The 16,764-nt window shown below is 34.8% G+C and overlaps 1 protein-coding gene across 2 annotated transcripts in view; it reads left to right on the forward strand.

Annotated features, from left to right (window-relative positions):
* Window positions 1-16,764, forward strand: part of IMMP2L (inner mitochondrial membrane peptidase subunit 2) — a 412,660-nt gene that overhangs the window by 263,292 nt on the left and 132,604 nt on the right. For both annotated transcript variants that reach the window (XM_059473165.1, XM_059473166.1), the window contains exon 4: window positions 6,994-7,059. In XM_059473165.1, coding sequence (XP_059329148.1) covers window positions 6,994-7,059 — 66 coding nt within the window. The remainder of the gene's footprint in view (window positions 1-6,993; window positions 7,060-16,764) is intronic.

The raw sequence follows: 16,764 nt of genomic DNA on the forward strand, positions 1-16,764 counted from the left end.
AAGAAAAAGAAAACACTACTTTTCCACCAGTGCATGCTTGGAATCTATAATTATTATAAGTAACTACTTTCAGCAAAAACAAAATGGTTTTTTTGGCAGTGAATGATTTTGCTTTAACAGAGTTTTGACTAAGAAGTGTTAATATAGTATGGAGTTAGGAGTTACAGGATGTTTCTAGAAGCAGTTTTTCTCATATTTTTAATGATGTTTTTATACATGTTTTGCATTGGACATGCTGAGCAAATCAAACATTACCAGAACTTATGCCTAACCAGTTGGTGTGATTGCTGTCTTTTAAGTACTTTTTAAATTATGAGTGAAAAATTGTGAATATTCAAAATGTTTCACTAAACTAGTATTTATTAAGTCTGGGCCTGCTTCCTAAAATTTAGCCCAAAGGAAGTCTAGGAGAATCTGAGGAACTGTTTTTGATGCTCTTGTTGTCTGCTAACATTCTCAAAATTTCATATAAGTTCTGCATAATATTTCTGTTTTAAATAATCGCTAATCTAATCTATTTCACTTCCTCTAAAAGCATAACAGAGTTTTAGACCTGAAAGGGGTTCAAACATTGATACTGACAGGCAAGAATGGTCTCAAACAGTTTTTGTAGTATGGAATACCATTTGAGAAATGAAGAGGCTGGAAGACAAAGGAGAAAATGCAAATGACTTCATGACCTGCAATAAATTTCCAGCATTCAAACAAAGTGAAGGTCCTTAGGAATGTCTTATCTGAGAAAAATAATCACATGGTTTATTTCTTATTCTATTTATAGAAGCTAAAATACACTTAAAGGCATTAATTCAGGAATAGGTTTTGTCAAGCAAACCTGGTGTGTTTTAAACGTAAAATTATAAAACAGCTAAGTAAATATAATTTTGATACAGGCTATAATATAGGGATTTATTTTCTTCAAACTTTTTTTTAGTTCCACATTATATTTTGATCATGAAATTTTCCTTTTGTGGAGTTAATAGGGGACATTAGACAGATAACAAACAGGCTCTGTTCAGCTGTGAAGGTGTAGATATGGTTGGAGGCACATTTGTGAACAGTAATATTTCCAGCAGATTCCTGTGTCATCCAAAGACAGGTGCTGGTTTTGTCAATTGTCTTCGTAAATCATTGGCCAAGTGTGCAAGCAGTGCAGGCAAAGACAGGGTAGCATGATGTGAATCACTTGGTTGGTGTTCACAAACATGCTCTATTGAATCTGAAGTGCAAGTAGTGATCTAAAATTTATTGTTTAATTGTTTAGCTAGCAATTTAGTCAGAGAAGGCTTAATTGCCACTTTTGGTGTCTTTTCAACATCAGGTCCTAGGATTAAAAGGATGAGCTTTATGTCTGACTATACAAAAATAAATGGAATGTTAAGAAACAGGAAATAAATTTTTTGATTGAGCCAGCAAATAAGGGCATGTTGCGCTACTTAGTTGAATACTAAATGTACTAATAATCCAAGATGAATAATGCTAGATTCCTATATATACTAAGAAGAAAATTAAAACCTTGGAGGAGTTTGAAAAATAGTTACAAAAAGAGGTCCCAGAATTGGAAAATGATGTGCTAAGAATTTTAGGCAATTCTGGCTGATGAATCCAAGAGAAATTTAAGAAGTAATGTACCCAAATCTTTCTTCATCAAGAAGAAATAAGATGTTGAGGAGTTTTCTGCCTTGGAGGAGAAGGCATGAAATTGAAATTGAACTGGGATAAATTCAATTTTGAATGCAGATGCAATTTCCTAATAGCAAGGATAATTAAACTGTAGAGTAATTTCTCTGGATGTTAGTCTCATTGCAACTCAGAATGTTGAGACATGATATCATAAGGTTCTTTAAAAATGCTTTCTAATAGAATTAGATGCTGTAAGAAAAACACAAAAAAATTATCTGTGGGCTACAGCAGATAAATTCAGTGATCAGTGTGGTCTCTTCTAGCATTAGAGCTTGCATCTGTGAGAAAATGTTTTGTAATTTAAGATATTACATCCTGATTCTTCATACACTTGAATAAGACTAAAGACTGTAGAAGTTAAAAGTAATTTATGTCTTAAGGCACCTCTAGTGGCTGTCTAATCTCACCACCCACTTAAGGCAGATGAGACTCTGAATTTGGGTCAGACTGCCCAGACCTGTGTCCCATTGAGCTCTAAGTATGGCTGTGGTTCTCAGCCTCTCAGGTCAAACTGCACCACTGAAATTTCCCTTGCTGCAGCTCATGTTGTTTGCTAATCGCTTTTGCTGCATAGCTTTCCAAAATTTCTGAACTCCCAATCAACAGTTAGATAGATGACAATGGCAATTGAACCTTTTGCCTAATCTCTAATCTGCACAAACCTGATTTCCTTAGCCACTGTGTTACATTGCTCTTCTGTTACCATTATTTTGGTGCTACTTTTTCCAGTTGTGAATGCCTTTCTTGTACTGGTGGGTCCAAACTGAACACAAATACTAAACCTGGTACTGGATACATTTATTGCGGTAGTTCTGTACAAGAGAAACTGATAACAGGAATGAGAAAAAAAGCAAGAATAAAATTTATAATTATTTTTCTCTTCACTGTTAAATTGCATTCTATTTGCCACAATAAAGAAATTGTGTCATAACCTTGGAGGTTTTCTTCACTGTTAAATTGCATACTAGTTGCCACAATATAGAAATTGTGTCATAACCTATGATGTAATTAGATATTACATTTATTATGAGATTCTGTATCTGCATAAAGAAGCATGGAATATAGATGAAAGGGACTGAGAAAAAAGTTAAGCAGATTAAAAATATTTTGGATTAGAAAATATGTGCATATATTAAGTAAATTTCCATTCTTATACAGTATTTAGAATTGTCTATGTTGGATCTGTTCTATCGTAGCTATGGGGCTAGAAGAATGAAAGAGTGGGTATTGCTACATATTTACTTCTGTACAGAGTTTGAGCATCAGCTACTATACTGGCAACAGGAAGCAAGGATAAGCAACAGAAAATAATAATGAGGTAGCTCCACTGCTTCTCTTTCCTCCTCCTTCAAGCATATTTTTTAGGTAGAGCCAGCAAAACCATACTGTGAGATTCTCAGTTCTTTAGATATATTAATGCTGCTTATTCTGGACTCCATCTACATTTCAGTTACTCCTCTAGCTATTTATTGGATCCCCAAATGGGTTGAGAAAGAGACAAACAGCATATTTTCCCTCTGGCATTAATCCTGGAAATTCCCAGAAGTGTAGACTCCAGCTATGCTAGAATTTTTGATGAGAGAGGAATTAGTTTTGAGAAATGAAGAGCTCACTGAGTGAATGGCTTTGGATCACAATGTTAGGCTTGAGATCTCAAAAATTCTCTCTTATCCTATTTTATGGAGTTAAATCCATTTATGTATCTGGCATTAAAAGCATAAATAGAAGCAGAAATTTTAATTTTGAAGAAGATGGTCTTTATTTCAGTCTGTTTATACTACAACAACACAGTCCTAATTTCTTCCATTGCTACCATGTAAATGATGATCAAGTCACATGAAACTCAATCTGAAGTAAACTGAGAATAATCTAAAGACAAACTTTGAGGCTGCTGCCTAAACCTCTTGCTTCTATCTCATAAAAAGTTAAACAATTTTCTAACAGTAATATACATACTTATGCATATACATGAATAAATAGATATATTCATATAAAAATTGAAAACTTTAGGCACTTTTCTCTGCAACTTTTCAATAAATGCCTGCTATTATTTCTGTTCTAGAAGATTCTAAATTGCTATAAAAATTCCAACAATTTTCAAACAGTGAGCACAGACTTTTTCCAGGTTGTCTGTGATAATGGATGGGTAACATTAAACACATGTAGATCATTAAAGTATCTAATTGAAGCTATCCCTTTGAAATATATTGTCTGCTTTTTCATTGAGTTCACAGAATCAGGTCTCTTTCTAAGAGGTACCAAAAAAAACCTCTGAGTGTTTATTCAAAGAAAAAAGAATTATTGTGTGTTGCAGTATTTATTTATTTAGACAGTGCTTCTGTTATTTTGCTAGGATCTTAGGACATTTTCTAAAAACATTGTCTCTAGAAAAGTCAGCAGAAATGGAAGTTTAGGATGATTTGCTGTGGAGGTTCTTGAGAAGAATGTACTTAGAAAATTCAAAGAACGAAAGAAAACTCAAATGACATATACAAAACCAAGAAATGTTATGAAAATTTTTTGTTTGATCAAATGTTAATTAGCTCATCGAGCAATTATTTAAAGTTTGGCAGTATCCACTAGAATAAGTAAATAATCCAAGTGGTTGAAAGGGAGAGGTTTAGGAGTAATATTGACTGAAATACTCAGTTGCTAAATATGTAAAGAGAAATCTTTCAGGGAATTGTCACCATTTCTATCTGACAATCACTTGCTAAAGAGTGGATTTTTCTGCTGGCTATGTAATTTCCTGCATTTCCTGGGAAATGTGCTTTGTGGCAGTGTGATCCGACACTGTTCTCTGCAGGATTGAATGTAGAAGACAGAAATGGCCTGTGTGTTTTTGTCATTTCAATATTCAGTGAAATCCCAGGGTTATGCTATACACCATTCAGGAAGGCATCGACATCCATCACTTCAGAACCAGCCTCCCTTACCTCCTGGCTCTTGGAAAAAAAACATTCTGCTCAGCTCCTGAAAATCCTTGGTCTAAAAGTGCCTGTATTATTGGTCACTTTGAGCCTGCTCATCTGTCCTTTACCAGTCCTTTGCCATTTTAATGAATTATAATCAGAATGTTAGTATGAAATTTATTTTAAAAATGTTTTGGTTCTAGTATTAAAAATATTACTCTTTCATAATAATATCTGCAAGAAATTCCTTGAAGTTTTTCTGATGAATTGTATTTGATTTAAATATGTCATTGCTAGCCATGTAACCAAGTCACTTATCTTAGAATAACTACCCATACCTCAAATTTAGAGAGATGTTTTTCCAAGGTCAGTAGAAATTTTTTCATGAGAATAGAAAATTAAGGGAGATCAATAATTGCAGTACAATATATATATTCTAATCAAGTGGAGATGCCTTCTGGGAAGTTGCTGAGAACCTTTCTTTGAAAGTGAGGTGTCAAAACAGAACAGAATTTTGAAAGAGAAAACATAAAATCTGTTTTCATTCAATCTTTAAGAAATGTACATTTCATCACATACATTATGTATTATCATTTCCATTACTTAAATTTTATATGGGAAATATTACAGCTTGAGCTTAAATAGATTGATGTTTAAATCAGTTAGAAGTAAAATAAAGATGTGTTGTCTTTTCATAGACTGTGCTTTGGTTGAGAATAGGACATGGTCAATGCTCAAATGAGTGCTCAATGAAGTAAATGTTGCTTGCAAGGAGCAGCATCAGAAAGTGCTGTGGATATTCCATATATTTAAATCATACAAACATCTAAAACTTGATTAATTCCTCCCAAGACTGACATATAAAATATGATGAAACTGTGTGCTCCTGCCTTAAGAAGGAACATGAAATGCAAGGCTGAGCTGGAATATGCAACTATTCATGCAAAATTGATGCTAAATAAAATATTACTGTAAATTACATAATGATTTGAAAATCTGAGTGATGACGTGGGAATAAATATATGGCCTTTATTCATGTTCAGTGTTTCTCATTGCTTGTTGAAAATAGGTTTCCAGGCTTGGTAAAATGTAAAGGGAAGCTATTTGACATTTTCAAATTCAAAAGTAGGCTTCTTGAATTTTATTTCATTACTTTGAAAGAGAAATTTATTTCAAATGTATTGACATGCGCACACAGGAACAAATATTAAAACCTCAAACTAAATTTAAAATATTTGGGTTAAGAATAATATTTTAAAAAAACAAATATGAACTCATTTTTTATTTTAACTATTGGAACTCGAAGTGAACCTCAAATGCCTTTAGTCATGCAGCAGTGTGGGCAAGCTTTTCATCCAGACTTAGCTCAGCTTTGCTTTTTAAAGAAGTGTAATCTTACCATTTGACCAGAGATGAGCTCAAAGATGGTTTTAGCCATGAAAACTGTAATATACACCTCTGTAAGTGGTGTGTCTAGCAGATTGTACTTGAAATCTTAATTGGGAGAACCCAAGCATCAACAGAAAAGAAAAAGTTTGTTTCTTCCCTGACTTTTCTGTGTACAAGCAGCAAATAAAAAGAATATTTTTTTAATAACATGAAGATATTCTTCTAAGTTTGCATAGTTAGATAATTAAAAGTGAAGAGTAAAAGAAAAAAGGTAAAGTATAAAGAAAATGAAAATTTATGGTGAATATATATCTACATAAACCTGTCAAAACTACAGCAGAATAACACTTTTAATAGTCTATCTAATAATATGCATCCAGGAAGTTGGGATATTCAGGCTGTACATGCAAGTTCTTCTTTGCTTTCTCATATTATTATGTAATGTATGATCAGAATCTACTCAATTAAAGATGCTGTGGAGAAATAACTTTAAATGAAAAACAATGCATTCAGAAGCTGCAACTTTCAGAAATTTTTGCAACTTTTATTTTTAAACTTCCACAATTCCCTAGGCAAGGCTTACCTAAATTAATGATAGATATTAATATAACATAGGAAGATTTTTTCTCCCAAACTGATTGAAAGACATAAATGTTTAACACATTTTCCCAACAAATGGTGGGGGATTCAGGTTTTAATACATGAATCTATTTGCAAAGGTACCTTCCCCATTGGTTCACGGGATGCTTTACTTTTAGTGTTGTGGAGTGTATTTTTCATGATCAAAGGTGTGTTGATCATTGTGCTGTTTGCAAGGAAGTCATCAACTGCTTTCAGTGATGGTTTGCAGTGACAGGGACTGCAGTAGCTTCACTTCCCTTTGGAACAGTGTGACTGATGCTAACTCAAGGAGACCATGGAATCATCTAATGACTTCCATAGTGTCTATTTATTTCATCTTCTTAAAACAATGGGAATGGTACTGATTGTGTAACCTTATCTCCTGTCTCAGGTCTCCTAGAAATCCTGAACAGAAGATCATTAAACGAGTGATTGCTCTTGAAGGAGACATTATTAAGTAAGTATTTTAAACCTTAGTCTCAGAGTCTTTATAGGAATGGTGCAGCTTTTTTAATGTATTTTAAGTCAGTATCCTAGACAACGAGTAATTTCTAGCATTTTCTGTCTGTTATTAACAAGGATGTCAGCATTGTACCTGTCTGTTTTTTAATGAGAGGAGAAATGTTACACAAAACTACTCACTCTCTTGTGAAATGTGCATGGATACAAATAATGCTTGTTACTGAGAATATCTCTGCCACAAATCAAGGCAGGTAATTGTACAGCAGTTTTCAATGAGATTATAGGGCTATGATTTTTCATTTAGAAACTCCAGCTGCTGTTTTGCATTGTGGTGGGCAAGTAGGTTGCTTTTAGGCTTTTGTTTATTTATTTGTCTGTTTGTGGATCTCATCTTTGATATTTTATTTTATTTTATTTTATTTTATTTTATTTTATTTTATTTTATTTTATTTTATTTTATTTTATTTTATTTTATTTTACAGAAAAAGGAACCCTCATAGATTACTGTCTTCATTGTAGTTTGTAGGCATCTTTAGGGAATATGGTGCAACTGATTTTGAGTAAATTATTCTATCAGGAAAAAAACCCATTGTAGCAGGAGTAGACTCTAGAGTACTTCAAGATTTGGTATACTCTGACAGATAGAGCTTCCTACTGGGTCTGGGTGGAAATAAATTATCACTAGACGTAAATAAAAAGTTTTTGTGGGAACAGCATTACTTTGAAGAAAATGCTTGCTTGAAAAGGTTTCTTTTTCTCAGGTACAGAGTGGAATAGGCATACAGGTGGGAGGGTAAATCCCTGGTTTCCCATTCTAAGATGTGAATGACCCTGGGAGATCTCAGACAATATGGCAGACTGTGACTCAATTCATTTAGATAATGATTCTTGCTTTGGTGTAGTGACTGCTTGAGAAGTACTTGACAGCTGCAATTCAAATTAAAGGTTTGAATTTCATCTCAGTGGGCTCTAGTTAATAGCATGGGCACTGTGAAATATGTCTACGTATTTTTTTTTCTCTTGCAGTCAATATAGTTCCTGTTTTATTGAAAAAATCTGAATTATGTCGGTTTGAGAAACCAAAACAAATTGTTGTGTCTCTGTTGGAGCAAAATATCTAGAACAAAGGAGACAATTTGATGTCCAAAAACTATAGACATCTACAGCTAAAACCAGCTATCACTTTCAGGTGCTAAAGACAGAGTAGTGTGTGTACTGTCTTTTATTGACCTGTGTCCTTAAGAAGGTACTTACATTGCTGATATTAGTGCTGTGAATCATATAATGATAAGAATGTTATCCATGTTTCAGTATTCCTCATTCATTTCTGTGGCAATATCAGAAAGAGATTGCAATAAAAGGTAACTTCAACGGCTTCTTTACATTGTTCTATGTTATTAACATATTTGCCTTAATTTTTGAAACTGAGTGTAGATTTTGATAAAAAAAAGGAAATTTAATAACATAAGTTCTAGCTTTAGGAAATTCACTCTGCTATACATTCAAACTCTTTAAGACTTGGAACTTTTCTTTAACATTAGTGGGTGTTCCTGGCCAAATGGACAAATGTGTGTGGCTCAAGTGCATTCAGAATACTGATGAGCCTACAGGTTAGTGAATCACTCATGGACACAGAAGACTGTACAATGATCCTCAGTTGTCTGTGGTAAATCTGGTTAGATTACTTTATTGATAGAAATACTGATAAAAATCTCAGTAATTCAGATGTGCTTTTTTTTTTATTTGAAGATGTGACAATTGTCCCAGAGCTTTTTGCTGTGTGTCATGGTCTTGGCTGGAATAGAGTTAATTTGCTTCCTGTAGCTGGTACAGTGCTGTGGTTTTTTGCTTTAGAATGAGAATTATGTTGATAACAAAGTGATGCTTCAGTTTTCTCTGGGTAGCGCTTACCCCATGTCAAGGACTTTCCCATTTCCCATGCTTTGCCAGTGAGAAGGAGCACAACAATCCAGGAAGGAGCATGACCAGGACAGCTGACCCAACTGGCCAAAGGGATATTCCATGCCACAGAATGTCAAACTCAGTGTGTAAAGTGCAGGGAGCTGGCTGGAGAGCACTGATCACTGCTTGGGGACAGGTGGTGAGCAATTTTATTGTGCATCACTCGCCATTCTGGAGTTTTATTCCTCTCTTTCTCTTTTCAGTAATAACAACAACGATAACAATAACAAAGATGGTAGAGTGAATATTATTGTATTAATTTCTGTTATTGCTATTAGCATTACATTTTATTTCCTCTCCATTACTAAGCTGCTCTTTCTCAACCTGTGAATTTTACCTTTTGTTTCTAATTCCTCTCCCTGACCCTGGCAGGGAAGGCTGGAGTGAACAAGTGGCTGTGTGGTATTTCCTTTCCAGCTGCAATTAAATCAGACAAGCAGTATTGCCATGGGCTGAGATAAGACGAGTGATAGGCAATGTGTTCTGTGATTCTGTAGTTGTGCTTTCATAGCTGAATGAATTATCTTTATTTGATCCATTTGGAGCATGATAAGGGATAATACTAGAAAGCTGTGTTTTCTCATGTTATCAATTAAAGTAAGTTAATTAGCATTTTACTGTTTCTTAATTACTGAAAGTGATGAAAGATCAAACAGGCAGAGCCATTAGTGCCATAGAAAAGGTCCCTTATATTTTGACTTGACTTCAGGAGTTGACTCCATGGCAGAAAAATCCTGTTTTTCAAATCCTAATTCTACAATATCTAATGAAATTAAAATTGTGGCATTTTAAAAGTAACAATAACTGACTTAGAGTTTTTGAAAAGGTGTGTAGGTGAAAAATCTATAATAGGTCCATTTTCACCTTTTATTTTCTATTTTTCAGGTAGTCAGACATTATACTACATAATAATTTACCTTTTGAAATATAATTTGAGGCATTGCAAAGTGGTACAAATGCACTGAAATAAAAACACTGTCATTACAGTTTTCTATTCTTTTTTCCAGTCTAGTTGCTAGTGCAGCTGAAGTGAGTTTGGTAGTGTCTTGTAAATTACTAGAAGCATACAGTACATGCCACAAACCTGTAAAATATAATTTAATTTAGATAAGCTGGTACAACTTCCTCTTCAAAAGAATTCAAAGAATGGACAAAAAAATCCCCAGTTAGTCCTTGCGAATGAGTCTATAGGTCAGCTTGTATACAGACAATATTGCAAAGTGTAACTCCCATAGATCAGAATTTGTTTTGTTTTCCATGGACTCACAGGAGAATTAACTTTAAGTAGAAAATCGGTTCCTGAAAATTGTTTAAATGATAAGTCTTCCAGAGGAGGCCTTATTTTAAAAGTCAATATAATCTAATTTGTTAAAAATTAATGTTGGTATTATAAAACACTTGAAAAAACTTGAAATTAAACTTATTTATCTTAAATGCATTACTGGTAATTCAAAAATCTATAGTAATCTTTCACAGATGAGTTATGGTTTGTTTTCAGTAACAAAAATAAATGACGGTTAATGCAAAGGAAATCAAAATTGGTATTAAGCTAGTAAAATTTGAAATTAAGTCTATTCAGTACCTTGCTGAACTAATTTGTTTTCCTCCTGTCTGTCATAGTTCCACAGATCTTCAGGAGCTTTGTGTGCCTGTTATGTTCTTTTCATCTATTTTTTTGCTTCTTAATACTGTACTTGAGTTAAGAATGATTAGTGAGCCTTTAGGAAGAGTAATTTTTTTTAAAAAAGGTTATGTCTGGCAATGTTGTTAGGCTCTTCAGGAGTTAGTGTTCTGAGCTGAATGCTTCAGGAAAATGTTATGTTTGTTTATATGTTGCATCTTGCAAAATTGCTCTGAAGATGTGAAAAAGGAAATACTCCTTGTTTCTCAAAGCATGACAATGCAGACATAGATCATTGCATTATTAAACTGTAGGTCTAAACCAACTTTTCAACAATAACTTTTCAACTTGCATTACAGGGTTTATAACTAAATTGTAGAAACTATTGCCACAGGAAGTTAGGAAGGAAAGAAGTATAATGGGATTTGTAAAAGGGTAGAGAATTAATAGAAATAAAGCCCATCCATCAGTAGCTATTAAATGCAGCAATTATTTTATTAACATTATGTACTCCTGTTGACAAATTCATGCAGGCTGTTATATTTTTTCCAATCAAAGATCCCATACTTCCTTAAATTATAAGCAAAATTTGGTCATTTTGTCTACTTATTGGAGAAAGCTTTCAGCTTCAAACTGTCATTGCTCATTGCAGGTGTTTGGTTGCTTTTTTTTTATTCTCAGAGAGTTGGTGTCAGTAGCATCACCCTTTAATGTGAACAAGACAATCATTAAGGAGTTTTTATTGTTTTGGAGCTTTTTTGTTTTATTGAATCAACTCAATTTTGTCACATATTTGGCTGCCATTTTTTTTTCTCTGAGGTCCAGGGATCATTTTCCCACAAAATAGCTGTCTCCACACAGAGACCATACTGCTGGATAACAGCTTGTATTAGATTACACCAAAAATCTGTGCCTGCCTCTAGAAAGCAGAGCAGCCTTCAGAAAAACTCAGACTTTGCCAGTGGTGGAGCCCAAGAATATCTCTGTACATAACACCTTCAGGGCAATCACCTGGCAGGAATTACGTACAAACTTTTGCTATTTAATTATACAGAAGCAATTTATGTTCACTAGTGCTGTAGCAAGATCTATTTGTTCGCTCTTTGCTTGCTGGCCCCACCACATAGGCCCCTGGTAAGTATTCTGGGGTACTGCTTATGTGATAAGGTACTGCTTGCAATGACTCATAGCTAGAAAATCCATTTTCCTGTTTTCATAGGAAAATGGATTTTCAGTAAAACATATTAAAATCTAGAACTCACAGTAGGTGATGACACACAGGGTATGTTTAGGGCTGTGTTCTATTCTCTTTGCCAAAGTCTGCTTTGTCTGTCTGGGTTATGCGTATAAATCTGTGAGTGGTCAGATCCACATTGACAGGAGTGGCAGATCTGCAGAAGTGAGAACAGGTTGTACTCTACAGAGACACAGCAATATCCTCATAGATTACAAATTTTGCAATATCTTTTATATTGACTGTCTTCTTCATATTGTTCTGTCTTGGTTCTTTATGTATCTAAAGGACATAGTAGCAGTTAAATTACCTTAGATGAAGTCTCTGCATCCTCTAAAATATTCTTATTCTGTGTCTGTGTGCACAGAATATATATGTCACCAGTTTATATATCTCTGCAATTTATTTGGTAGTACTTACTGTTAGGTACTGATGGGATTTTTTTTAGCCAATGAAAGGTTTCTTTTAGGTTCAGCTGTACTGCTCTGTTGTGACTCTTTATCATTGATTGTATTCTTGCAAGTCTCCTAAATACAGTTTCCATTGATTTTTATTCTATTTCTGTACACGCAGTCCTTGCATGACTGGACTCCATTTCTGTAAATGCAAATGATGGAAATGTATATTGGTGCAGCATCTTTAACTCAGAAAAAACAAATTGAGAAACGCACAATGAAGATTTTCTGTATCCATAATGAATTTTAAAGGTTCTGTAAATCTGTAGACCCAATAGTAAAGGTACAAAAAGCTGGATTTCTGAAATTTGGCATTATGACCAGGGCTGTGATGCATACAAGTGTTTTAGGAAAAGAAAAATACTGTTGTGTCCTAGACCACACATAGATTTCAGTGCGCATTTTGGGGCAGAAAGACAAAAGTAACACATAACAAGTAGAGCAGAGGGCCCCATGCCCTCAAACTCAGCATGGGCAGCAGCAGTTGCCTTGCCAGGAGATGTTGGCCCAACGGGGCTTGTTCAGCCTGAAGAAGAGAAAGCTTTGGGGTGACCTAACGGAAAGCCCCCAGTATCCATGGGGAAGTTAGCAAGAAGGTAGAGCTAGGCCTAGCGGTGCACTGGCCATGGAAGTTCAGACCAGATTAAAAACCCTTCTCTTTGAGGATGGCCAGGCAATGGGGCTATTGCCACAAGAGCTGTGCCCTCCATCCCTGGAGGTGTGCCAGGCCTGACTGAATAAAGCCCTCAATAATGGACCTCATAGCTCACCCTGGTTTGGCAGGGGCTTGGATTGTGACCTCCTGATGAGCCCTGCAACCTGAACTATCCTATGATTCTACAACAGCAAATGCTAATTTTCAAATGTATGACTTCACATTTAGATGAATGTTTTCTCTGTTGGAAGCTTAAAAAATGCAGTGTAGTCATCTCATTTAAGACAGCGTATCTTTCATAGATATTTTTCTTTAAAGAAACACATTTGATTTCTGTTTCACTGAAAGTTGATTTGCTGCCAAGGCATCAGATGGTTAGGAAAGACATTCATAAAACTAGAATCATCCCAATGGGAAGCTCAATAGCTTGTCTTTATAAAGGTTTTTAAAAAGTGAGCAGTGAGAGACTAAAATGCATTAACACTAAAAATCCAGTAGTTAATAAAATGCCATCATGTATTTCAACTTTTAAAAAATTACTTTTTTTTGCAACCTATGGGTACAAATGTCATTGGTCACCTGAAATTCGGCCTTGAAATCCATACTTAGACATCAGAATAAAGGGTGTGTTTAGTAAAAATGTTCTTTGTTCTGAACTGCTTAGAAGTGCATCTTCTCAGTGTTTAGATGTCTGGTTAAGCAGTTTGTGGATATAAGCTTAGCTTCATTTCAACTCTGGTGCTGTTCTACGTGTATTGCATTAAAAGCTCACTGTGACAAGAACAAAGATGAGGGTAGGAGGAAGGAAAGAGTATTAAACCCATTTTATAGATGAGAAAGTCAGGATGAAAGATGTTGTTGTAGGCTTATGCTTATATAAGAAGCTTGTGGAACAGATATTAACTGAGCTCCCTGGGCTCCTCATCTCAGAAAATGAACAATAAGTTCATGTATTTGTCAGCACAGATTTTTCTAGGTGTACTGGAAGGCAAATAGGTGCAAAACCTGGAAATTCATGCACTTTCCTCCTGTAAATAGAAGCAACAATTTTTATTAACTCAAGCAGTATTAGAACCAGACATATTCTTATGTTTGCAATTTGAGGAAAAACATGCTGAAACAAAATAATCTGCTCTGAATAACATAAATAAATCTTACTGGTTATTTCATTTTAAAGCAATGCAAAAGTCCTCTTTCCATCTTAGTTGAATATATTTTGTGTGCTGAACCCAGCCAGTGACACTGTGAAAGAGTTGTACCTACGTACCATAATGCGTAGAAAACCATCTTGCAAGATAGTATGTGGTTGTTTTATTATCTGCATCCTTATTCTGGCTTCAGAGTCCCAAATGATGACTTTTTTGGTGGGGGGGGGGGGGGGGTGGGGGGGTGTATGCAAGTTTCCATCTGAATTTCTTTGTCTCCTTTGAAGAAAGATTTAAGCAGTGTTTCTGTTCATTTAGAATTGAGTGATGGTCGGGTAACTGCAAATGACTGAGGTGGTGTTTTTTAAAAGGTTTCTTGATCCCATTACATTTCTACACACAGACACACAAGCCCACTCTTCCCTCCTGCCTTCCGTTTCCCAGAACTGGAGATACTACTCGCTCATGTGATTGATTTAAGCTGATCACATGCATTATACTACTCCAGTCTAATGATAAAGCTAATTTCCATCTCTACTCATGAGCAAGAAAACAACAACAGCTGCATCACTTTTGATGCTGCATATAGAAAAAGAGCAAAGCTTGCCTCCAGTGCTCTTCCTAAATGCTCATATTTCCATTGCTTTCACCTGGGCTCCCTTTTGGAGCTGCTGAAAGCAGCTTAAGTGAGCACCATGTACTTGTCATTGCAATGAGCTGACAGGGACCACATGTCTGCTGACCAACTCCAGCTGAAGCACAGTAACTCCTTCAAATGCACCGGCACTGCCGTGTGGGATCACTGAGCAGACTCAGAGGATCAGAGCCTCAGCTGCTGTGATGACTCTCAGCACTGCTAATGTTGAGAGAAATAGGCCAATTTGGTCTAAATGAAAATCTGGTTAAAACATTTTTTAAGGATAAGAGCATATGTAAAGAAAACATTTTTTGGGATTAGACAATATGTAAAGAATACAAGAAAATGTCATCTCTTTAAAGTTGATTTTGTGAATTTAATATTTTTCCATGAAGTGGAGTAATGAATAAACAATTCTACACAGAATGAACTGATGATGCTTTAGCTATTATTTTTTCAACTTAGAAAAATAGTGTGAATTTTCTCCTTTGTTTGTTTCATTTCTTCATGAGATTTATAGCCTGACAGTTTTTTATTGCTCCTGCCTATTTTACTGCACTGTTTGTCAGCCATATGAAAGAATTTGCCATATTTTAATTTGAAAATTTTGACATAGTGTTTTATATTAAGGAAAATTTACAAATATATGCTGGCAGAAATATTAATTGCAAATTGTTAATTTAAAAAGATTGCCTCTATAATTTTGTGCTGCACACCAATCTGATGTCCTGAATAGTTCACAACAGCAGAACAAATAAGGTTTTGAAATTGATCACCACAGTGGTTATGAGATTCAAATGAGAACAGGAGGGAAAGTGACTATTATATTTTTAAATTATTGTAGAACTGACTGTTGTTGACATTCTGCTTCTGTGGAGTAAATTGTGTGATGAAACTGTAGTGTATTTTTGGTATAATGGGTGACAAGTCATTAACTAGAGTCTCCAGCATCCATGCAGAGGGAGATAAAAAATATTTTTTGCTTTGCTGTAGTCTGTAGGCAGTGATTGCACAAATAATTGTTCACTGACCATTATGCCAGGAGGTTTTTAATGTGCAGGCAAAAAAAGGTTATGATCAACTGTATGTCATGCATTTCTAGAACTTCAGATAGATCCAGCTAGCATGGGATCAATTTTGTATGTATAACAATTTATGTTGTATGCATAACAATGCATGTTTCAATTTTGTATGTATAACAAAATTAAATAAATATTTAATAATTTATAATAGCATCAGTGGGAGGAAGTGATAAATGCTGAAAAAGACTGTGATAGGCTTTGCTGTAGTTGAAAATTGAAATAGTCACCTGCTAGTAGAAGTGGGTGTCTAATAAGTGATGGACCTATGAAAGAGATAAAATAGAATAATGGATGAGGAAATCACTGAAACAGGCTAGAAATGGGTATATGCCAAAACGAGGAAGGTGAGTTGTAATGGATTTAGGAGAACTGTCTTGTTGATTGGCTAAATTAATCACAATCCAACTGTTTGTGCAAAACCCCCAAAATTACCTAGGTGCAGCATAATGGAAATAGAGGGCACATATAATGAAAAGGACCAGTATACACAGGAGTATTATGGAGCATGTATTAATCTATTCTGATACAATATATGTAGATATGATCGTATTTAAAAGAAGATTTAGGCTTATAGTAATAAAAGTCATTGTACTGTTTCTAAAACTTATGCAGTAGTTAAAACTTTAATTAAACAGGTTTTCAAGAATGGGAAGTAGAGACTGAGTTCATAAACCAGACAGATATGCTTTGTAAATGAAGAAGAGAGCTAATTAAGCCAAGCGTAGCAGCATAATATTAATTTTTAAAAACACTTCAAGTATATTTGTAGTAAATCTTGCCACAGCTACTGCATATTTCCTAATGAATTATTCTACAGTTTAGATTCATTGTCTATGCTGCCAATACTCCATGGCCAGGTAAAAATTTGTATCCTCAGGCAGTGCATTAATGTTTATTTCAGCACAATTA

This window comes from Ammospiza nelsoni, chromosome 5, assembly GCF_027579445.1.
Source record: "Ammospiza nelsoni isolate bAmmNel1 chromosome 5, bAmmNel1.pri, whole genome shotgun sequence".
NCBI lineage: Eukaryota > Metazoa > Chordata > Aves > Passeriformes > Passerellidae > Ammospiza > Ammospiza nelsoni.